At 44.2% G+C, this 24667-nt stretch overlaps 1 protein-coding gene across 5 annotated transcripts in view; it reads right to left on the minus strand.

Moving 5' to 3' along the window:
- The window catches only part of LOC311184521 (cyclic AMP-dependent transcription factor ATF-7), a gene marked incomplete at both ends in the record, with an annotated part of 73485 nt that overhangs the window by 5566 nt on the left and 43252 nt on the right, over positions 1 to 24667 (minus strand). The window contains 9 exons of one of the 5 annotated variants that reach the window (XM_084254611.1): positions 4001 to 4218; positions 7580 to 7688; positions 8612 to 8809; positions 12111 to 12263; positions 12848 to 12961; positions 13465 to 13564; positions 15456 to 15613; positions 17254 to 17391; positions 20754 to 20797. In XM_084254611.1, coding sequence (XP_084110737.1) covers positions 4001 to 4218; positions 7580 to 7688; positions 8612 to 8809; positions 12111 to 12263; positions 12848 to 12961; positions 13465 to 13564; positions 15456 to 15613; positions 17254 to 17391; positions 20754 to 20797 — 1232 coding nt within the window. Of the gene's footprint in view, positions 1 to 4000; positions 4219 to 7579; positions 7689 to 8611; positions 8810 to 12110; positions 12264 to 12847; positions 12962 to 13464; positions 13565 to 15455; positions 15614 to 17253; positions 17392 to 20645; positions 20798 to 24667 lie in introns of those variants that run through there. The other 4 variants (XM_084254610.1, XM_084254608.1, XM_084254607.1 and 1 more) reach the window with 4 other exon arrangements.

Raw genomic sequence — 24667 nt, forward strand, 5'->3', positions numbered from 1 at the left:
CAGGGGTGGGGGTGGGGGTGTCTCACTTTTCAAGATTAAGCAAGCTGTCTTAAGGGAGGGCGGCCATGAGACCAGAGGACCTGGTTCTAGGCCTTGTGTCTATGGCTTGGGTATTCAGCAGCTATCTTTGGGGTGAGGTGGGAGGCCTGAGTTCTGCCTGCGTTCACTTGAAGAGTCTGAAGACTCCACACTACCAACTACTTTCAGAAGGTGCCTTCTCTTAGGGTCCTAGAAAGGCCAGGATCCTTCGGAAGGGCCGAGTGACCCTCTGTGATGCTGGTTCTGGTCCAGTCAGGTCTGGAAGGCAACGAGCAGGGGAAAGCAGCCACATGGCTGGCAGCAGTAGCAAGGTAAGTGATGTTACCTTGACTGTCAGCAAGGTCTCAGGGTAAGTAACCGCGAGGCCTTCTTTGGGAGACGCGGGACAAAGCAGAGAGCTGCCTGGGGGGGTTGACCTGCCCTTTCCTCGTTTCATTGCTCCTTTACTAGTAAGGCTCTGGGAGTGTTCCTCATGCAGGTCCTTAATACGAACTTCCCAGTGACAGAAACAAGGACTCAAGAGAATCAAGACAAAAGGCCAGGAAATGACATAAGCCTCTCTACGAAAATGAGTTGCTCTACGCAGGGGCCGCTGGTGCACTCACACTCCCTCCAACGCCGAGCAGTGGGGCAAGGCCAGTGTGCAGGGGTGAAACATCTGCCTGAAGGGGAAGGGAAATAGTCAAGGGTCTTATGAAGGCTCCTCGGGAGTCATAAACTCAGTCAGGCTTCAGGGCAAGGCTGCTAGTAGGACATCAAGATAATAAAAAAAAGAAACAAAAAGCAGGAGAAAATCCCAGGGAGTGACTGTCTAAAGGCAAAGTCCTGAGAACAAGTTATGGCTGTGAGAAAACAATTTTTTTGGCTGTTGTTTTTTAAAGGCAAGTGGAGTCCCTGGGGGAGGTGACCTGCATCCTGACCATCTGCCGTGCCATTTGCGTGTCTGAGTCACCTCATGGGCTGTTCTCATTGGGTCCTGGGCAGAGAGGATGAGAAAACGAGGTTTTCTTTCTCTTCACCAGGTGTGGTTATTCAGCACTGGCTCTGAAAGGCAGGAGAGGAGACAAATAAAGGCAGGACCTCCCGGGGCTCCACACGTGGTCATGGCGTGCCTCCTCTGTGCCCACTGGGTCTGCCCTTCTGAGAGGCTCCGCTGCAGGCAGCAAGGAGCGAGGTGTGCAAGGCGGGACTCAGGGCTGTTACAAAGCAGGAGCCAGCTCTGCCAAGGGCAAATGGCAAGTAAACCCCAGAGCAGTTTGATGTCACCAGAGGAAAAGGAAGGGGACCGCCTCTCAGTGGGGTCTACCTGATGGCAAGGGGCCGGGTGCTGGGCTGTGCGCGCCGGGACAGCGCCCCTCAATGCTGAGAACTACTGCTTCGGACTGGATGCTTCATTTGCTGAGGCTCCCGGGACAGCGGGCGCTGATGAAAGTAAACCAAGGGTCCTGAGGCGTGTGGAGTCCTCACTAGGACGGGCTCGCGCAGAGGCTGTCTGCAAGCGTGTGGAGCCCACCTGGGCCACGTGTTTCCTGCTGGACCCGGGCCTGCTGCTCAGGGATTCTGCGTCAACAACTTGGCACTGGAGTTCAAGCCAAGGAAACACTGACTCTCTCCAAGAGGCCCCTTCCCTTGCCTCTCCTTCATTTACACCTGCAGTTTTCATAATTCATAGGAGTGACTTGTGTTATTTACTACCAGACGAGGCTACGTTTGCTGCTGGCACCGAGTCACAAGTTACCTAATTTATTACCTGGAATCAACCTTGATTCTCACTTTAAGTGTGGAATTTCACAACATGACAGAGCCATTTCCATCAAACTGACTTCTGCCGACTTTGGGGCCAGAGGGCATGACTGTTTTGGGGACATTAGGAGGATGACAGACTATAAGTCAGAAAATCCTGACAAAACTATGCTAAACTTCCACGGCTGAGGGATGAAGTGGAAAGAGGAAGGGAAGCGGGAACTGAGCAGCAGCAACCCCAGCGCGGAAGGCGGCACCAGGCGCAGGGCTGGGAAGAGGGTGCTGTGCAGGCACTGACGGTGATGGACGGCAGGCGTGACTTTTTCCCCTAAATTTTAGAATGCATTGAAGATTCTAGTTCCAACCTTTTTACGCATAAATAAGTTCCAATAGGAGTCTGTTAAATTTCAGTGATAATAAATAAAAGTGGTTATGAAATTAAACTTTAAAATGTTCAGATAAAATATTTACCAAAAAAAAAAAAAAAAGCAGTAGAACATGTCGTCTGACTGGCCCACCAGCACGTGGCTCTGAGGAGACAGGAGTCTTGGAGCTTAGAACACTTCCCATTCCTCTGTGACAAAATTTGAGAAGAAAAAAATAAGCAAGCAAACTGGCAGTTATTTTGTATGTCTGTTTAGGAGAGATGAGAAGGGACATTTTTGGTTTGGACAGATGGCAGAAGGTGGCTCTGGGACAACTGGAAGGGTTTCATACTGGAGGGCTATTAAAGCTGACCTGTCTATCCACAGGCCTCTGGCTTTGGCTTGCTTACTATGGCCCTGACAGGAACTGCATAGTTCAGAATCAAAGGAAGATGATCTTGACGGGGGAGAAAGAGGGACAAGAGGGATGAACTTCTCCTGCAACCCAGCTTTTGAATGAATGGCTAAAAGCAACAGTCCCCAGTGTCCCGGGCGGGTCAGACCCTTCACTGAGCAGGCTCTTCTGCTGAGATCAGTTACTGCACCCTTCTCTCCCCCACTCAGCCTAACACTCAAGAAACCTACTCAGGACCTTGCCGTGAGGTGTCACAGTCCTGGCGCCTGGACTACAAGGAGCAATGCATCGATGGGGAAGAGCAGAGAGACCAAGTGGCCAGACTGGGGGCACTTGTGAATATAAGCTCGGAGCTCAGAAAAGGACAGAAGGATGAGGTGAAGCGGTGGGGAGCAACAGTCCCCACATGACAGCCTGTAGGAGGGCTGCATCTGAATGAGTTACAGAAAGAGACAGAGGCAGTAACAGGGACAGAGGGATGGGGAGGGAGACAGGGGTGGTTGCCCGGTAAACTTGGAAAACCTAAAAGAATCAATCCAGTAACCTGAGGGAACGCGCTTAAACCACACTTCTTGCTTGCCCCGACAGGGAGAACTGAGGGACACAGCAGGGGATGGGGAAGGAATCAGCCAGACCTGGCCTCCTCCCCTCTCACGACCAAGCAGTGTCTAATAAGGCCACAAGATGAGGCTGCAAAGGCCGTGGGAGGAGGGAGAGATCCCATCCCCGGACTGGAAAAATACAAGAGACAAATGAAGTACACAGAGAGCTCTGGAAGTAACTGAGCAAGAACTCTAAACTCTGGGGTTTTGTTTCTTTTTGTCATTTTTGTTTCGGTGGCAGGGAGGGAGAAGGGCGATGGAGGAGCTGGAGACACTGCGACTCCATACGTAACTGCGCCTCTCCGCCAAGTGAGTGTGTCAACTAGGATAAGCAGTTACCGGGAGACAAAGTCCTGAGTTCATGGGGTGACTGGGGATGGGTCAGCGGTGATAGACCATCAACTCTAGCCTCCTTCTAGCTAGCAGGAAGTGGCATGCTGGTAAGAAACAAGAAGGCAATAGCCACGGCTTAGTGAGCAGAGAGGGCACGGAGAAACCCAAAGCTCAGAAGTGCAGGGTTAGTGTTAAAAGAGACAGGAACACGTGCACGGGTAGGGGTGATTGTTCAGACCATCTGGAAAGCCCTTTGGCTGTGGGTATATTAGAACCCCCACCTTGGGGGATGTTCTATGTGGCTCTGGGGCTGGGAGGCTCCTAGTACAGATGTCAACACACATGTCCTGAGGCTGAAAAGCCTCACATCTGTCCATTACTCACAACACACACATTTCTCCCCATGTTGCCATGTCCAAGGCAGACGGAAGGGGATTAGATGACATCTTTCTCGGCTCCCGGAGGGCGAGCGCTGGCTGGGGACCTCTCCACCAGGGGAGGCATCATCTGCCCGCAGACTGGGACTGTGGGGTCATGATCACATGCGACTGTATTGGCATGCTCAGTTCTGTCCTTTGGCTGGCCATCTGTGTGAGGACTGAAGTGGCCACAGCTTCAGCTGCAGAGCGGACGCTGAGGCCATTGCTAGGGGCTGTTGCTGAGCTGTGCTGAATCACAGGGGCTGGAGAACCCGTCGGCTCTGAGCTTTCCTTGGGGCTTTCTGCCAGGAGGGAGGGCAAAGAGCAGAGAACAAGTGGTTAGAAAACAGAATGGGGAAATAATTCTAAAGGAGCCCAAAATATAATGAAGCCCATTTTTCTTGGGGGGGGGGGAGGGTGTAAATCGCCCATTTTCTTGGCTTCTAAGTTATGAATGGGCTAGGAAATGGAAATTAGGAGAAGGGAGGCAAGAAATAGGCCCAAATTAATCCATCTATCCCAATAAAGCAAATCTCCAACATGTTAATTACACTGTCTGGCTTCTAGGTCTTTGTAGTTCATTATCCCTATTGGAACACTCTTCTTGTTCATGTATTTAAAAGTGATTTAAATGGATTTTTTTTAGCTATCCTCTGTGTAACTGTCACAAGAATTGAATCATTACATTATTTTTAATGTTCCTTTAGTATGTAGTTATACCACAGGTAAGCTTGATAAACACCAAGGTACATTCCCACAATGTTATAAATGACCAGTCCTTGGTCAAGGTTCGCTTAACATGACAAACTATAAAAGAGGTCTGTTAGGCCTCCTGACTATCAATTAGGTGGGCGTTAATGATTTAAGGCATTTTTTATGAGCTATATCTCTCTCCACTGAAAGTGACAATAACATTTTACTGCTGGACACAAATATCTAATCAGTCAAGGAATCTTATTAAACATCGGACAGACTCTATGCCTGCTTAAACAGAGATGTGTGGAACAAGGGCCTAGTTTTTCAGGATTCAATTATCACCTCCTCTGTGAAGCCTTGTCATTCTCAGAAAGTAATTTTCATTGTTTGTGCTTTCAGAGCACATGTTCATTTATTCATTAAACATGTACCACGCCCTGAGCTACAGAAAGGGCAACATGGGAGCCTTGTCCTCAGGAAGCTGCCAGTCCAGGGGTGATTGTGCTTATCTCGCTTACGGATTGACATGTTTATCTTCTCATAATGCTCCGAGTCTCTCAGCGGTAGGGACAATGTCTCATTGTCTTGTGTCAAGTGCCTACCCTGATGTCTACACTACACAGCAGGAATTAAACATTTCTTTGCTGTAACAAATAAGTCGCTTAATGGATTGATTAGCCTGCCAGAGTTCTTAGAGGGGTGAGTATAAAACTCACCTGTATATAGACCATACTGATGAACAGTCCTGGTCTCCACGAGCCCTTCAAGAGGAGCCCATCGAAAGGATTTGAAAGTTCAGTGATCACAAAACTTCCTGAGACACTTTCTTAACTTGGTTTACAGAACACTTAACTGCTCAGTGGGTTTTCTTCCTACCTTCCTGACTGCTCACTCTCAATCTCTTTCGTAGATTCCTTCTCATCCCTCTGACCTCTAAATGTTGACGTACCTTAGGGCTCAGTCCCAGAACCTCTCTTTTTCCATCTCTGTGCTGTCCCTTGAAAATGACATTTCATCCACTTACACGGCTTTGAAAACTAATGACATGCATTAGCTCCCTAAGTTGCACCCTCAGACTTTCCTCTGAACTGTGGACCCACATAACCAGTCACCTGCGCAGCATCTTCATCTGCAAAGCTAACAGGAATCTGTCCAAAACTGAGCTTCCAATAACCTCCCAACCATTTTCTCCTGCATTGTCCCATATTTCAATGAGAGATACCTCCTTGCAGTTGCACAGTCCAAAAATACCAGGGCATTTTTTTCTTCTTCTTTTTCTCATATATAACACCCCATCTGGCCTGTCATTAAACTCTGTCACTCTGAAGAAAAAAATGTATCTGAATGTAACCCCTTCTCACCACTTTTACTCCCACCCTCCTGGTCCAAGGTTTTCCTGTCTCTTGCTTGTACTCTTGCAACAGCCTCACCAAGTGGACTGCTTGCTTCTGCTTGTGCACGCCTGCACTCTCTAAAAAGGGCTCCTGTTCAATTTTAAGCCAGATCAGTCATGTCACTGCTCTGCTGAGCTCTCTAATGGTCCCCAGCATAGCGTAAAAGTTGAGGGCCTCTCTGTCACTAACGAGAAACTACATGATGTACTCCCACTTTCTCCCCTACCTAATCTCCAATGACTCTCCACCCTGCTTTCTCTCCAATCCAGTCACACCAGGCTCTCTGATGTTCTAGAATGTGCCAGGCACACTCCTACTTTGAGTCTTTGCAGTTGCTGTTCCTTCAACTTGCAGAATTTTTCTCCCTTGTAAATGCATGGCTAATTCCCTCACTTCCATTAGCTCTTTGTTCAAAGGCCACCAGAGCAAAAATTTCAACCTTGCTGTCAACATTTCATATTGCTCTTCCCTGTTTTATTTTTCATTCCAAACATTTACTATTATCTAATATACCAGATATTGTACCTATTTATCTGGTTTTATTGTCTATCTCACCTACTTAAATAGCCCTCTGTAAGAGACAGCCCTCAAGGGGAGGGATTTTAATCTAATCTATTTGGTTCCTTATTATATTTCAGTATGTAAAACAGTGCCTGGTACTGAACAGGCTCAATCAGAATCTCCTTAATGAATGAATGTTCCCTGAGCTATATATTAAAGTTAAAAATTTAAAGAGAGATGTTTAAAATTGGTGATACGGTTATTCTCTTCCTATGGGAAAACATCTCTGAAATGATAGTGCAAATAATTCAGTTGATCAAAATTAATTTATTTTAATTTGTAAGGGAAAAATTATTTATTAGCTTCTACTGTCCATAAACAAATGGTTCACAATATTAACTGCAGGACTGTGCTTATCCTGAGCTGACTCTGTGGCCATCTCTAATGCTATTTAGTGTGAGCTCGTGGGATGTGAATCTTGGCTCTACCGCTTTCCCAGATGTGTGATAAGTGACTGAGAGCAGTTTTGTCATGGAGGGAATATCTATTTCACTAGAGAATTATGAAGATGGTGGAAAGGCACCCAGTAAATATTGTTACCCTTTATCTCCAACTATGATAGACAATTAGGATAACTGTTGTTCTCAAAAAATCTCTTTTGTTGGGCCTCCCTGGTGATGCAGGGGTTAAAGACACAGCGCTGTCAAGCTATCACCAGCCGCTGCAGCATGAGTTTGATCCCTGGCCCAAAAGACCTCTCTTGTCTTATTCGCTGCTCCTCTCAGCAGTGTATTTCAGTAGATCTGCCTGTTCTGCTCCCCACTGTATCTCTGGTGAATCCTCTCACTCCCCCCACCTCTGGCCCACATCCCAGTTCTTGTATGCATAAATAAATAAATCTTAAAAAAAAAAATCTTTAAAAAACAAGCTGTTTTCTTGGTAGGACTGGCTACTTCACAAAGGCTACTCACTTAGCAGTCTAGAGCTCCCCAGAACATTCAGATTGGGGTTATAGGACACAAAAGTACAACGCAATAACTGACTGACCTTGCTTAGGTTATGAGTCACTCACCTAAGTAGCCTTGGGTCTTTTTCTGTAGTGCAGTAACTGGGCAGTCTTTATGAGCTAACAAAAGCTGTTTCAACTGAGCCACCTCATTGCGTAGTAACGTGACTTCATTCTGAGGAGGGAGGGAAGAAAAGAGTATCAAGAAAATGTATCCTCTGTTCTTAGACCCCCAGTGGCTGTCTCCAGAGTGAGGACAGAATACTGCCTGGACTTTCTCCACTGAATATGGGAAAGACTCCTGATCCAGCAGGTTCCGGATAGGGCTAGTAGAGTCATGAATTCAATGACAGGTGCTGCTTAAAGTGAAAAAATAGGGATTTAAAATAGAAAATGACTCTTATTTAGGATAACTATGATCATACTAAAATTAATAATGCATAGGTCCTTTACCTAAAAAAGCCTACTCACTGGAATCTGCTAAACAGAACTATGTACTCACATGCATACAATGCTCACTGTACCTTTCTGTTCTTCTAGCAAAAACTTAGAAACCTTATACATATCCATACTTTACAATGTAATTACTCCGTAGAATGTACTACTAAGCTATTTAAAATGAGTATATGTCTGTGTATGTATATATACTCATGTATTGTCTTTATAATGAAATATACTAATAAATAATCAGGGGAGAAAATAATGTTCAATAAGCTATCTGGAGTATCACTGTTCTGTGCTTGCATGGTATTTTCTTTATTATGAGCAAATACATTTTCCTTTGGGTGATCCCACGACCCCAGTCAGATTCTACTGATGACTTAAAGCAAGCACCCTGGGATGCTTAATCTAATTCTCTTCATGCAAACGAGCCTATGGGTGACACATTCTAGTAGCAGATTCTAGGAGCAGATGACGGCTTTCCTAATGTGTGGGGAGAGAGTTTAACCTTGCTAACAGATTCCGACTGCATTCTTCCTGGGACATCTGGGTCTTTCCCAGTTTAAAGCATTACCTATCTTCTATTGTCTCACTATTTTTGATTCAATCAAACTCTTCAGACTGAGCAATCCTAATAATCACCCACAACCCACTCACACTGAGCTGAATGTTTTGAGATGTGAGTTCCTCTGCCTTTTTCTCTAGGGAGGACACCCATAGCTTCCGCTTTTGCCGGCAGCGGGAGGCTGCAGCCCGGTTACGCTCCAGGAAGCGCTGGCGCCGCTCATCTGGATCTTCATCCACAGTGCGCCGCCTTCGGCCTCCAGTACTAGGAGTGGGCTGGGCTGGTGAGACCTGTTGCCCAGGGAGGAAGAAATTACTTGATGGGAATGTCAATGCTTGCCAAGTTAACCTGACATTAGGCAGATGAGTAAGATCTGGTAAAGTGATGTACCAGTCTCTGCTAACCACAGTGAGTCACTATGGCCCCCAGCTGCTCTCTGTGGCAGTTCCTCTTTTTGCCTCCCATTTCTCTCCAGTCTTCTCAGTCCCATATTTAGACAAATCACAATTCAGTTGGAAACTGATTATTTCTGAGGCAGACAGACGAAATGAAACTAGCATCACTTTTTGTTTCTTAACAATAAGGACTCTTTTAGTCAGGGAAATCTAGCGGGGGGAGGATTTCAGGGGAACTTTTAGGGAGACTGGAATAAAAAAGGTTAAGGAGGGCCTCCCCTGTGGCCCAGCGGGTTGAGCGTTGCACTGTGAAGCTGTCTGCAGCCTCTGCAGCGTGGGTTTGATTCCTGGCTGGCCAGGGAGAAACCCACATGGCACGGCAGATCTCCCCTGTCTCATCCGCTGCTCCCCTCAGCAGTTTCTTTGGTCTGTCTGCCTGTTCTGCTCCCCGCTCTGTCTCTGGTGAATCCTCTCACTCTCTGGTGCCTCTGACCTGTACCCCAGTTTTTGTATAAAAATAAATAAATCTTTAAAAAATAAAAGGTTAATGATCATGGATTGCAGAAGCAAAACTACAAACAACTGCATGCTATATACAAGTTTCAGAAAGAGAAAACATGTTTCTATTCATTTTACTGCCAGTGAGATATAGTATATTCTCTTTTATTTATAATCAGTTATTAATCATCATCATCATCAAGTCATTGCCTTGTTTGTTCTGTTGTTTTTTTTTCTTTTTTTTTTAATATTTTAGAGTTTGTATTTTTTTATTTTATTTATTTATTTTATTTATTGATACAAGCACTGGGTACAGTCAGAAGCGCGGGAGGGTGAGAGAATTCACTAGAGCCAGAGCGGGGAGCAGAGCAGGCAGAAGGACCGAAGTACACTGCTGAGGGGAGCAGGGGGCAGCAGGAGAGGTCTGCACACCATGTGGGACCCTCCTCCGGTGGCCGGGAAGCAGCCGGGGATCGAACCAGCACTGCAGAGGCTGCGGGCAGCTTCGCAACCCAGCGCTCAACCACTGCACCACCGGGGAGGCCCTGTTGTTGTTGTTGTTTTTTTTTTAAAAAGATTTATTTTATTTATACAAGTGCTGGAGTATAGGCCAGATGCGTGGGAGGGTGAGAAGATTCACCAGAGACAGAGCGGGGAACAGAACAGGCAGACTGACGAAATACACTGCTGAGGGGAGCAGCGGGTGAGACAGGAAAGGTCTGCCATGCCATGTGGGATTTTTGCTGGCAGGCTGGGATCAAACCAGCGCTGCAGAGGCTGCGAACAGCTTCACAGTGCGGCATTCAACTGCCTGCGCCACCAGGGAGGCCCCCATTTGTTTTTGAACAAAAAAAATTTTTAAGTTCCCTTACATATTGGTGATACAGAACTATCTTTTGTTTTTAAATTTCAGGCTCATGTCCCTTGTCACTATAGCGCTTTTGGGTTACTTTCCGTTTCTGTTAGCTGGCATTGTGTTCAGAGAAGATCAATTTTATAATAAAGGCCAAAATTAAAATCTAGAAAGGTCAATCATCTGTAGGAAAGAAGCTATATATAACATAAAACAATGCCAAAAATAAACTCTTCTTGGACCTGTTGTTAGCAGAGAATATTTACATTAGTAAGGTCCCTAATGCCAGAGCTTACATCAGTTGCGTGAGAAGAAGCACAGCTTATGAAAAAGAAATCCTATCATATGCTACTTCAGGTCCTATTTAATCATGTTCTCCATTAATATAGGTAATCAGGAGAAAATTTTATTTATTCAAACTAACATTATCTCTCCCAAAAGAAACAAAATAGAGGAAATTTCAAACTCAATTTAATGAGCTAGAGGCCTTGGGTCATAGCATTTCATTGGACATTTACACTAATTTTCTTGAGATTTTCGATTTCCTCTTTGTCCTGACTCACTGGAGCACACATGAAGACTGGTGCTTTAGAGGAAGGAGGAGGAAAGGGAAGAATAGGTTCTTATTTGCTCATAGGCAACTCAGTAACTCATGCAGGGAAAGGAGGTGAAAGAACAGTCAAGAGGGAGTGAAAGTGCCACAACCTGGGGACGGGGATGACTATTTAACCTCAGGAGACTGCACAGGAAGGGGTTACAGAGGGTTCACAGGCTTAGCTTCCAACAAGAAAGCTCAAAGGGTGCTTTATTGTTGGCCACATGGTAAGCCAGCATAAGGCCACTGAAGGTGGTGTGTGGTAACTGCCAGAGCAGGTGGTGACATCAGGAGTCAGGAAAAGGGGCTGGGCAAAGGATGCTGCTCTGGAAACCAATCTCACGTTGTCAACTCTCCAGTATGATAAGAAAGTGAGGTCCATTAAGTTTTCAAAAAAACTTATTAAAACTGAAACTGAGGCCTCCTTGAGATAAGAATTGGCCATTTAATAGGACCCTTTGGTTTTTCTAAGACTTTAATTTCTCTGTGATAAAAGGGATTAAGCTGATAAGGGAAAGGTGTTTTTCTTAACACTCGTCTAGTGAGCCATCTTATTATTTATTTATTATTAAAAAAAAAACTTATTTATTTATGCACACAAGAGCTGGAGTATAGACCAGAGATGCAAGGGGCAAGAGCATTCACCAGAGACAGAGTGGGGAGCAGAACAGATGGGGTGACTGAAATAACACTGCTGAGGAGAGCAGCGGGCAACACAGGTCCGCTGCACCATGTGGGCCAGCTCCCTGGCTGGGGATTGAACTCAGGCAGTAATGATGACAGCACTGAGACTTAACCCCTAGGCCCTGAGTGAGTCATCTTAATACTGTGATATCACATTTTGTTAATATTTGTTATTATGGGATTTCTGCTATAAAATCTAGTAAGGCAAGCTTTTTTTGGTTTTGTGAAATGTAACAGATGGGAAGACTTCTAGGGGAGCTTCCTTTGTGTGGTGTACAATGTGGTCACATTTTGGAGGATTGTTCAGATACATCATTCACATATTAAAACAAATAAAAAAACCCTGAAACTTCCTCTGTGACAGTTCTGCATCACCCAGTTTCTGTTGTACATGGGTATAACGCAAGGGAGAAAGAAGAATGATGCCTTTTCCCACTGTCAAGCTGCCAAGGAGAACCAAAGCACAGGCAGATACCCAAGAAAGCTGAAACATCCATTCTTCTCTCATTTTTCTGTTCCTTGAAAGCAGATACAGCTAGATTCCCCCATCCAAGGGGGCCACTGACCTGTGGCTGGGCAGGGGATGGGGCATCAGGGTGTTGGATGAGGATCTGACTCTGCTCTGGACGGGCCGTCACCATGGTGCTGGCAGTACCTACCACCATTCCACAACCACCATTCACTGAGGAGACTTGTTGGGTTAGGGTGGCTTTCAGTCTCTGTGGGGGAAAGATAAGAAAAAAACAGCCTTTCAAGGGTGAGAAGTAAGGCCTTACCGACCTAACAGCTGAAATCTCCAGATCCATTTTCTCTTAACAGAGAAATTAAGAGAAAATGGCAGGGAGAGAGAATGTGCACCTGGATCTCCAAAATGCCTACTCTGTTCCCTGGCTATCATCCTGGACACAGTTGGAGGGTGGGGGCTTGAAGCACTAGAGTCCAGATGAGAGCGCACTCCTGGAACCTGGCCAGAAGCTGGTTACACAGCTATTCACCTCTTGGCCAGCTCTCCTGCCCACTCATCCTCTCTCCATCTGTCGCCCTGGAACTGAAACAGCAAGTGTTCCACACCAAACAATCTGTGCTGCCTCTTTTTACGGTCACAGTCTATTTACCGGGTTTTAAAGGTGGAAGAGAGGAGATACGAGTCATGAATCAGTCTTTTCTTCTCCAGACCCCACGACAGGGTGTCTTTAGCTTTGCAAGCCCCAGACGGTTTCTTTGCTTAACTCATTCAATAAACCCAGATTGATACCACTTCTTTTAGGAGGGCCTACATTGCCTCAGGCTGGGATGTACTCACCATTTTGGCTTCTGATGGCATAGGGTGGCCAGAGGGAGAAATGGAGCCACTGCTGTTAACTGGTGGACCAGGGATACCAGGAATGTTGGGTACCATAGACACAGGTCTGGCCAGCTGGAGCAAGGGAAAAAAAAAAAATCAGAGGGAACATAATACTATTGGTGGGACAACAGCTTTCCAAAATTAAGTGCTTTCGACATTGGCCTGTTCTGTGCAACCTGCCCAGAGGGCACGCAGGGACAGTCTGGGAAATACTTCCTCCCATGGAGCACCACAGAGTCCTTCAGTGCTGTGATAATTCCTGCGGTAAAGGCTGGGGCTGTATCTTAAAGTGGTGGACAATTTGAAAGGTACTAGGTGCCAAGTGAAAGCAACCAATCAGCAAGCTGGCAAGATCAATTCCTGACCAGAAGCCAACTGTCCAGATGAGTCTTTGTCTAGTGTTCCATAGTGCTGGACTGGCAGAGGTTTGAGAAGAGTTTGGGCAGACAGCCATGCTCAACTAATACAGACCAGAGTCCACATTTCCCTGGGGCTCATGTGTGCTTATGAGCATTCAGGTGGAAGGGAGGGATTAGTGTGTTGGTAGGGTTGGCTGCCCCAACTACAGAGCTCACCGATATAACAGAAGGCATCTGTACCGGAGGCCCTGTCAGCACAGGCATGGTCTGTCCATTAGCAAGATGCATGACGAGAGGGAGGGAGCCAGTGGGAGACCTAGAGGAGACATGAAGTAAAATGTTCATAATTCAGATCCTTCTGCCCATGGAACTTTCTCCTATAAATTACAGATTTTCCAGTCTTCTCCAGAAAAGTTACAGGACACCCTCAAGGGAATTTTGACACCCTCATGAAAGTGAAAAAAGTAAGGAACCCTACCTTACGGATGAGAGAAATGGCAAGATTTTTACACCTTGTAAATTAAGCAAATATCACTGAACTCAAATGGGCAGGAATTAATCCTATTAAAAGTTTAGAATAAGGTCTCCCTGGTGGAGCAAGGGGTTAAGTCCCAGTGCTATCAAGCTATCATTAGCCACTGTGACACTAGTTCAATCCCTGGCCAGAGAACTGACCCACATGGCACAGCAGACCTCTCCTGCCTCGCCTGCTGCTCCCCTCAGCAGTGTATTTCAGTACATCTGCCTGTTCTGCTCCCCACTCAGTCTCTGGTGAATTCTCTCACCCCCCATGCCTCTGGCCTATACCCCAGTTCTTATATGCATAAATAAATAAAAATAAATCTTAAAAAAAAAGTTTAGGACAATTAAATAAACATCCCTACCACTAGCATATATAAATTCTGTCATGCCTTATGCAAGAGAGACTTGGACCATATTGAATCAGTGTTTGCAAAGCTGAATTATGTCATATGACAGTCAAGTTCGAGTAAGTTTCTCCTGTTCCTTTCCATGTTTTGCTCTACTCTGCCTGAAAAAGAAGTTGTGCCTTTGCATTTTTCCTAGTGGATCCAGAAAACAGCAAGTTTTTTTTTTTTTAAATAATAAATTTTATTTTTATATTCCCCCATACAACTGCACATGCCCCATTCTGACCCCAATCCCTCCCCTCCCGTCCCCCACCCCCCAAAAAGTGTCTCTGGTTCATAGTTTTTTGTTGATTTTGATTTTCACTTTCTTATAGTTATTCATTTTCCTGATCCCTTATTTAAGTTTTCTAGATTCCTGCTATGAGTGAGACCATCCGGTATTTTTCTTTTTCTTTTTGGCTTATTTCACTGAGCATGATCCCTTCCAGCGCCATCCATGAAAACAGCAAGTTTTAAGAGACTGAATGCTACAACAAACTCTTAACCCAAAGATATCTGGGGAGATTTCAAGTCATCCCTTTAGGAACTCTGTGTGGGCCATGCTAGGAGTGAAGACAAACAAAATTAGGAGTAGCAAAGACCAAGAACCCCAACTGGGGCTGAGAGGAACACCTCATTCAAAACAGATGACTTAATGAATGGGTTCAGCCCCTCATTCAGTAGTACCCAATAAAATTCTATGTGATATGGCCAAGAACTAAAAAATACACACCCCTAGGTGGCCTCCACATTATGATGAACTTCCTAAAGTTTTAGGGAATCTTATTTTATTATTATTTTTTAAAGATTTATTTATTCATGCATACAAAAACTGGGGTACAGGCCAGAGGCACAGGAGGGTGAAAGAATTCACCAGAGACAGAGTGGTGAACAGAACAGGTAGACTGACTGAAATACACTGCTGAGGGGAGCAGCGGGCGAGACAGGAGAGGTCTGCCCTGCCATGTGGGAATCTCCCTGGCCAGCCAGGAATCGAACTGGCTCTGCAGAGGCTGTGGACAGCTTCACAGCGCTGCGCTCTGTGCCGCCTGTGCCACCAGGGGAGGCCCGAATCTTACTTTAGGTTAAAGAAGTATTAAACTTCCAAATTAAGAAAGTATACCCCCAAATAAATACTTGTTTTGTCTACTAAACAGATAAAGGGAGGATTTATTCTGAGAGACAATCTCAGTGACTCATTTTCCTCAAATATTCAAAAACAGCGCCTGTTTAATCATACAATTTCACAAAGAGGAAAAGATTCAGGCTTCACTGCTTCTTCCTGCTTTCTTTACTTACCCGAGTTGTCTGTTAGATGGTGGAGCCTGTGTGATGACGGAGGTTGGGGAGGGAAGGGTTGGGTGAAGTGGATCATAGCCCAAGTGGAGAGGCAGGGACCCAGGGCGGACGATGGTAGGCGTAGGGGTAGAGATCACAAGAGGCTTTGGGGCAACCTCCTGGGGAGAAGAGACCCACAGATTACAAAATGCTTTAAGAGGCTTCTTAGGGGGAAATACAAAGTGGATAAAGTCTAGTACAAATTTACTGGAAAGAGCATTCTGTAAATCATGACCTGATTCCATGGCTCATGGGCCCAAACCTCACTCACCCATTCAAGAGGGATGAGTGAAGATCTTTTGGCTATAGCCTTTCAGGGATGATGGCAGTAAGAATGCGATGACAGCTGGAAAAGTGCTTGAAATCTTTTTCAAAACTCTTTTACCATACAAATTCTAAGGATTGTTATAAGTGTTCACAATCTCGATACTCTCATCTTAAATTTGATGCCCAAGTGTCCTCTGATCTCTAGTGGGGAAAAGGAGGCAGAAGACTGGTGTTAAAGCAACCCAACATCTCCTAGATCCTTAAGAAAAGGGCTATGAAAGTTTGAATAATGACCCTACTGTAATAAGACCAACTGCTTTCCACGGTTAACTTGTTTGGATTTTAAACTGCCGGTGGCTACATTGGCCCCCAAAACATCTCCAAGACAGCCGTCTGGACCTGGTTGCTGATGAGAAGGTAAGGGGAAGGGAACAGTTGTAATGCCTGTGGAGAGGTCAGTTTTGGGAAGTTAGCAAATCAAATTTGGAAGGAGGTAGATGAGGTACAGATGCCCATTCCACAAAGGATAATAAAATGAATAAGCATTAGCAGAGCAGCAGACTGGAAGGAGGCAAGAGGGGGCTTCTGAGGTTCTGGCAATATCTTGGGTATGCCTACACTGGCTGTTAGTTAAAATTCAGTGAACTGTATACTTATAACTTATGTGCTTTTTTGTGTATATGCTGTATTTTGATAAAATTATGAAAAAAAAAGTAACACTTCATAGAAGGTTTCCTTGAACAATAATAATCAGAGTCCTAGTAGATATACCATATGAGTTACTAGAGACTTCCCTTGGGGAAGATTTTTAATTTCTAAATTGTTTAATGTCCAATTTATGTATTATGATTTTTTTCACTTAAATGAAGTACAACATACATAGAGTACATTCATATAAAGGATACAACTAAATGACTTTTTACATGTATCAGTTATGATAGAGTTCATTTCCAAGATCACAGGTTTCCCTGTGTCCCTTCCCAATCCTTATCTCCCCTCATAAGAGGTAACATTATTCTGAGTTTTAGTATTATCAAATAGTTTTTGCCCTTTTTGAATCTGATTTAAATGGAATCATAATGTATGTAGGTTTGTGTACGAATTTTGTTGTGTTCAATAAGACATTTATGAGATTTACCCACACTGCTGTGTGTAACATTAGTTCATTCTTCTTTCCACTTTAGAAATAAACCAGATATACTTACTCTCTGTTGGTGGACATCGGACTACTTCCAGTTTTTTGATTATTATCACTACACTACTACGAACACTCTTATATAATAGTTTTGGTGAACACATGCATTAAATTCTCTTCCTATAGATTTAGAAATAGAACTGCTGGGTTAGAAAACAGGCACAATTTATATAAATCTTTCAAATAATTAACATTTGTTTCAGCATTCCCCCTGTTCATATATTATTTATACAATGAATAAATCAAAACTTAACCTATCAATTAACACTTGACATGATTCTTGGTAGAGAATTTTACCTTCTCCTTGAGTGGTGGGGAGCAGGGGCTAGAGGCAGGGCTGTCAGGTGGGGATGAGTCTACCTCCACTGGCTCTTCCTCTTTGATTTTGATGTCTGGTGTGGACGGCAGAGACATGTCAAGGGGCCCAGCAGCAGCCTGTTCAAAGAGAAAGGAGTATAGTTCAACTCAGTGATTCCTCTCAGGTGGAGTCTGTATCTTTCCAGTTACACGATGAGGGAATGTATTCTAAGAAGTTCAGATCTTGGTCAACATGCTGAACTGAAAATCAAAGCAATGTGGAGCCTAGCTTCTATGCACAACTCTGGCCAAATCATTTTAACTTGTCAGGACTTGTTTCCCTAACTATAAAATGGAGGTAACATCTGCTTTGCCATAAGTGAATATTTATAAAGACCCTGAAAGAAAAACAAAAATATGTCATTTAAACCCCTGTGAACATTATTATTGTATTCTTTCTCAGAAAAATAAACTGACTCCTGAATCTATTGCCTGTCTATTCCCAACCAGTTCTGCTGGCTACTAGGGAGCTGTAAATGCTTTTCCTGCTAACCAGAATGACTAGGTCACCCAATTATCAAAAGCAAACAAAGACAAATCAGCTATTAAAGCCCTGAAAACAAGACAGGAAGATCTTCTTTGGGGAACTCCCCATGCTTCATGGTGATCACACCCCAAATCTGGTGCTACAGTCTAGAGGTTAGAAAGACAGGGTTTTTTTTTTGTTGTTGTTTCGTTTTTAATAGAGGCATGTTTTATTTATTTATTTGTTTGTTGGTTGGTTTGTTTATACATGCACTGGGTACAGTCAGAAGCGTGGGAGGGTGAGAGAATTCACCAGAGCCAGAGCGGGGAGCAGAGCAGGCAGAAGGACCGAGGTACACTGCTGAGGGGAGCAGCGGGCGGCAGGAGAGGTCTGCGTGCCACAACCTCTCCGGTGGCCGGGGAGCAGCCAGGGATCGAACTGGCGCCGCAGAGGCTGTGGGCAGCTTCGCAACCCAGCGCTCAACTGCTGTGCCACCGGGGAGGCCCCAGAAAGACAGGGTTTTCGGGCAACAAAGAAAGTAAAGGCTGATCATTTGATATCTGAAAGAAATTAGAACTTTGAGAAGCAGGACTAGAGACAACCAGTAAGGACAGAAGATACTTTTCTGGCAATGATGCAATCACTTCACAGAACTGAGGAGGCGTAAATGGCTTTGCAGGGAACATTAAACCATTGGAGATGGCGGCCCTGACGCTGCACCATGACAGGAGGGGCTGGCACTGCAGCTCGTTTCATGACAAGTAGGTCCTTTGTTCCCATACCCTTCTCATACCTTACGTTTTTTAATGAAAGAGGAAGTTATTTCCCCCTGATTCTTCCCTTACTACCTTAATCCCTAGAAACCTTGGCATTAAGAAGAATGGAAACAATCTGGTGCTTACTACATTAGAGAAGGTATTAATGGTTTTTTCTCTCCATATGATTGGGGTGAACAACAGCAACAATGGTTTCATGTCTGCTCTCATGTTTTCTATATTGCTAAGATGTCAGGCCCAACTAAGCTCACTGTGGGATCCTTGGAGTCAGAGGATGGTGGGGAGGAAAGGTCTCTAAGTAAATACAACCGCAGGCTTAAAATGCCTAAGGGACATCTAGAAAAGCTGTGGTTCAGCAAAGTGTTAGGTTTATTAAACACTCCTGGAGACATTCCAGCGAATCTGTGCATCTCATCAAGTAGAGTAGAAGATCATCTCTGTTCAGAAGGAAGAGACCTAGGGATACCCACTGAATAAAGGTATGGCCAACTATGAATGGCCTTCAGAGGTGGCAAATAAGCTAAAATGGCAGTGGAAAAGACTCAACACTTTTAAAAGAAGGCTAATTTTCTTGAATTTGCCTATAATGAATTTGGCTTCAAATCTCTTATATTCTTGTGAAAACAATTTGACTGGTTTCTCTGATCTAGGGGGGACGAGATAGGGTAGCTATAAAATAAAATTATACCATGTAAGCTGAAGCAGCTAAGAGATGAAAGACCTGGGTCTCTGAAGAAAAAGAATGATGAGAAAACTATGGATAATTTTGCCATTTGTTAGAACCACAAATACATGCCACTGAGTTGGCTCACTTTATTTTAGTGTGAGAGATACAGCATTAAAAGAAGGTAAGAGACAATACTGATGACAATACTTTATCCTGCCCTCTTATCATTTATACTGGATGAAAAAACATGCACAATTGTCTTGCTTCACCTGGATCTCCCTCTGAAAAGGAAAGAGCTCCCTGGAGATTTTTCCTTATAGCATGACTTTCCTATATTCTGGCGGGATTCATGCCTCTTTGCTCCAAATAATTAAAGAAGATCTGTGTGTTAAAGTGCATATGTTTTGAGAGAGAGAGACTGGAATTTTTCTGAATTATTAGGGAACACAGACCTGACTTTAAATAGTAGCTAATAACCCAGAATTCTAATTCTAAAATAAACTTTGACCTTTCTCATTTCCTTTTTACCCAAAACCCCTTGTTCTGTGGAAACTAGTTTTCTTTGACCCAGCTTCTTGAGTTTTCCCTTAGGTTTTCCAAACTAAAGAATTCTCTAGTAATCTGGAATATAAAGACAAAAATCAGAATCACAGCACCTCAGAATGTGAAGGGATTCCAACTTTCAATCTTCTCTACAATATCTATACTAAAGTGGCATACACATAATTGACCACACTTTCTGACAGTTTCTACCTGTTGGTCACACTTTTACCTTTGGGAAACAGAATAACTTTAACTTTTACATCAAAGTTCCTCAAGTATTTGAAGACTGCAATTGTTTTCATACTAAACTTTCCCTTCCAAGCAAAACTTCAATTTCTTGAACTGTTCCTAAAGTAGCATAATTTCTAGTTCTTTCATCATCCTTCCTGATCTCCTTTGAAAGGCATTAATAACATCCTCTTCAAGTTAAATGTCTTGAATATTATTAGAAACTTACCTGAAAGTAAGAGCTACAAACAATGAAACAAAGATGAACTTCAGTGTTTTCTGATTCACTGACTGAATGAAAACAGTCCTGGTGGAAGTCTGAATAGCTCAGAAAAGAGTGGAATTTGGCAAAAATAAAATGTCCAAAAAGATATGAGTAATTTATAATATTTTAACACCTTCCACATAGCCAGAATAACAACATAAAGTATTACTGAACTAACACACTCCACTGGGAGGGAAATAAGACTGATTTTCAGTAAAGAGAGACTTGGGCTGATCCATCATCTGGAGACCTAAAATCCTGGGTGGCTAAGATTACAGAGCACAGCCTGATTCTGTAGTACCAAGTACACAGTCTTCTGCTCTACTGCTCTAACCAATTAAGCAAGTTATCCCCAGGGCACAAAGAAAATGGCCTAGATCTGAATACCATCAACTTTTCAATCAAAGTCCCGCCTCTTGCCTTTTTTTCCTCTTCATCTGAAGCTTTCTTGAATTCATGTTCAAAGGAGCTAGCCAGTTCATTGAAGAGCCCCACTTCCTCACAGTTCTTCAGGAATCTAGTCGGAGTAGGAGTTTGATCTGTAGACATGAAAAGAAAACTCAATCTTAGTTTTGACCTGAAATTAATAAAACCTGAGAGTATATAAAAAACAAATCTTTATCTATTTGGAGAGAGAGTCTCTGAGTTAGGGCAAGTCTGCTCGTACAGAGGCTGATGCTAGGCCACCAGAGGGTGTCTGTGCTGTGTTGCCTCAAGGCCAGCAGAGGGAAGACAGAACAACGTTTTGTTGTGTGACTATCCACATAACCACCTTTTTCCCAGAGGTGGTTTCATAGCCCTCACCCCTAAACAAGACCAAACCACCCACGCAGGTGGCGTTTGGAGAACCTCCAGAACTGAAAATCAAGTACAGTTCAGTGACATCTTCCCTTTAAGTTTACTCCCTACTAGGTCTGAAGTAAGCAGGTATTAGCAGATGGATGTTAAAATCTGGTAAGAAAGTGAGAATCAGATGATTGAGCTTGCTTACTAACCCTTACATATGAGAAATGGTGCCTTGTGTTTTAGTGGTCGCTGAGGTAAGGGTGTTACTTCTAAAGACATTTCAGGCAAATCTAGGGGCTGGAGAACAAGAAAGTAAGACCATGAGCTAGAAAAGGAAACTAAACAACAGACCTCATTTCACAGAGACCTGGGGTAAGAGCAAATTTCAGAAACCAGAATATTTGGATTTAGATCTGTCAGCCAAATTATCCTCTCATGGGCTGTGCAAACCTTTTCCCAACACAGTGCCTCTGCACTTGGGAAGAGAAAGGCTCTGGGTAATCCATGAACCATTTTGAGCAATATGAATTTTATTATTTATTTAAATTTAATTTTTGGACAATATATTGATATGATTTCTCCCCTCAGGTGTAACCACAGTCCTACCTCCACCAAAGAACCCTCAGTCCATCACCATGGTCGCTTATGCTCCTGCTCCCCTATTATCAACCTTTCTTACCCCCTACTCCTCCTCCTCCCCTCATGGATGCTTCTTATCTTTCAAGATTTGTCTTTGTCTCACCCTTTGTTTGGTTTCTCTGTATTGCACACATAAGTGAAGCCATCTGATATTTATCTTTTTCCTTCTGACTTATTTTGCTTAGCATTAACCCTTCCAGCTCCATCCATGTTGCCACAAATGGCATGAGTTTGTCTTTTTAGATCACTGAACAGTATTCACAACATGAATTTTAGAACTGAGCTTCTCTCTTCCCATCCTGCTCTTCCAGGTTTCCTCTCTGGTTTTAGTTGGCACACCAGTCAGGCTAAGGGATTCATCGTGTAGCCCAAACCACTAGACTGAATGACAGAAACAGAATGATTTTTTTTTTTTTAAGTTTTTTTTTTTTAAAGATTTATTTATTTATTTATTTATTTATTTATTTATTTATTTATTTATTTATACAAGCACTGGGTACAGTCAGAAGCGCGGGAGGGTGAGAGAATTCACCAGAGCCAGAGCGGGGAGCAGAGCAGGCAGAAGGACCGAAGCACACTGCCGAGGGGAGCAGCGGGCGGCAGGAGAGGTCTGCGCACCATGTGGGACCCTCCTCCGGTGGCCGGGGAGCAGCTGGGGATCGAACCGGCACTGCAGAGGCTGCGGGCAGCTTCGCAACCCAGCGCTCAACCGCTGCGCCACCGGGGAGGCCCGAAACAGAATGATTTTTTTTAAAAAGATTTATTTATTTATTTACACAAGCACTGGGTACAGTCAGAAGCGCAGGAGGGTGAGAGAATTCACCAGAGCCAGAGCGGGGAACAGAACAGGCAGATGGATCGAAGTACACTGCTGAGGGGAGCAGCAGTAATGGCAGGAGAGGTCTGTGTGCCATGTGGGACCCTTGCCGGTGGCCGGGGATCGAACTGGCACTGCAGAGGCTGCGGGCAGCTTTGCAGCCCAGGGCTCAACCGCTGTGCCACGGGGGGGGGGGGGGCATTGATACATTGTTTTAAAAGATTTATTTATTTATACAAGCACTGGGTACAGTCAGAAGCGCAGGAGGATGAGGTGTTTCACCAGAGCCACAGCAGGTAACAGAACAGGCACACTGACGAAATACACTGCTAAGGGGAGCAGCGGGCGGTAGGAAAGGTCTGCGTGCCATGTGGGATCCTCACCGGCGGCTGGGGATCGAACTGGGCTGCAGAGGCTACAGGCAGCTTCGAAGCCCAGCGTTCAACTGCTGCACCACCGGGAGGCCCAGAAACAGAATATTTAAATGATATTTAAGGAGCGTGACCTGGGGTTAAAAGAGCACTTTTTAGTATGATCAACTGAGAATAGTCCAGTGGGACTTTCCATGGAAACAACATAATTTAAAAATATTTAAACAAAAACTCTTCTGAATCATAGTGTTTGGAAAAGTTACCATTACCTCCCAAAATAGTTTTAAAAGGTTCTTCAGCAGCTTTGGTTGGCCAGTGATAAAGCTACTTTTTCTCCATCCTTTGGAGAGTAGAGGTAATGTCACTCTTTCTGCTTAGAGTATTGCAGTCATGACACACACAAAAACATTACAACTTAAGTGGAACAACATAGAGCAGTTAAGGGCATGGCTATGACAAAAGAAGGTCTTCTGGGGTCCTCTCTGGTGGCGCAAGGGGTTAAGACGCAACCTATGAAGCTATCTACAGCCACTGCAGCACGAGTTCGATACCCCGGCCAGGGAGCTACCCACATGGCACAGCAAACCTCTCCTGACTCACCCGCTGCTCCCCTCAGCAGTGTATTTCAGTCATTCAGCCTGTTCTGTTCCCCACTCTATCTCTGGTGAATCCTTTCACCAACACCCCCCCTCCTCCCCGCCACCTCTGGCCTGTACTCCAGTTCTTGTATGCATAAATAAATAAATCTTTAAAAAAAAAAAAAAGAGGGTCTTTTGGATCTCTGATCTAAGTTTCAAACAAAATTCTCCCATTCCTGAACAAATCGCTAAACTGCCTGAAAACATATACAGAAACCCTCAGTCTGTCCTGATGATTCTGTAAGAGTTAACGAATGTCTACTGAACACTTTCTATGTGTTTGGGTGCTACGTGCACAGACTTGTGTGTGCACACTTGGGGGAAGACTGGGATAAGAGTATAGGAGTTTTGCCCAACTATAAGCCCTGACAGTTGCCTGAGGGAATTAGGAGAATGTTTTCTAGCTGAGGAAATAAAATTAATATACATAGATAGTATCACAGTATACAGCTCCTGCCCCGCCCCCTGCCGAAAAATAAACCAACAAAAAACAGGTGCTATTATGTGTAGAGGATAAAATTGTGGTAGAAATTAAGACAAATTAATGACAGAGTTGTTAGGAAAGGTTTCAAGAAGTGGGACTTGAGTTGGTCTTTATCTGGGAGAGAGAAGACTTGGAGGATAAGAGCAGAAATGCAGGTGAAGACACAGAGAGAGACCAGGTATGGACTCTGTGTATTGATGAGGAGAAAAAGGTATGTCTAGGTTAAAAGATAATCACATTGGGCATATAAGTTGTTCATAGAGTTGAGTGTGACCATAGGACTAAGTTGTGGGAAGCTTGAAAATTCAAGTATAAATAGCCTTAAAGTAAGAATATTAGAAGCAGATGAGAATAATTTAAGGAAGACTTTATTTTCAATAAAGTGCAAGATGGAGGGCCTCCCTGGTGTCCCAAGGGGTTAAACACCGTACTATGAAGCAATCTGCAGCCTCTGCAGCACGAGTTCGATCCCCGGCCAGCCAGGGAGAAATCCACATGGAGAGGCAGACCTCTCCTGTCTCACCCACTGCTTCCCTCAGCAGTGTATTTCAGTAGATCTGCCTGTCCTGCTCCCCATTCTGTCTCTTGTGAATCCTCTCACCCTCCCCGCCCCAAATCTCTGGCCTGTACCCCAGTTGTTCTACACAATAGATAGATAGATAGATAGATAGATA

Source organism: Talpa europaea (assembly GCF_964194135.1).
Source record: "Talpa europaea genome assembly, chromosome: 15".
Taxonomy (NCBI): Eukaryota; Metazoa; Chordata; class Mammalia; order Eulipotyphla; family Talpidae; genus Talpa; species Talpa europaea.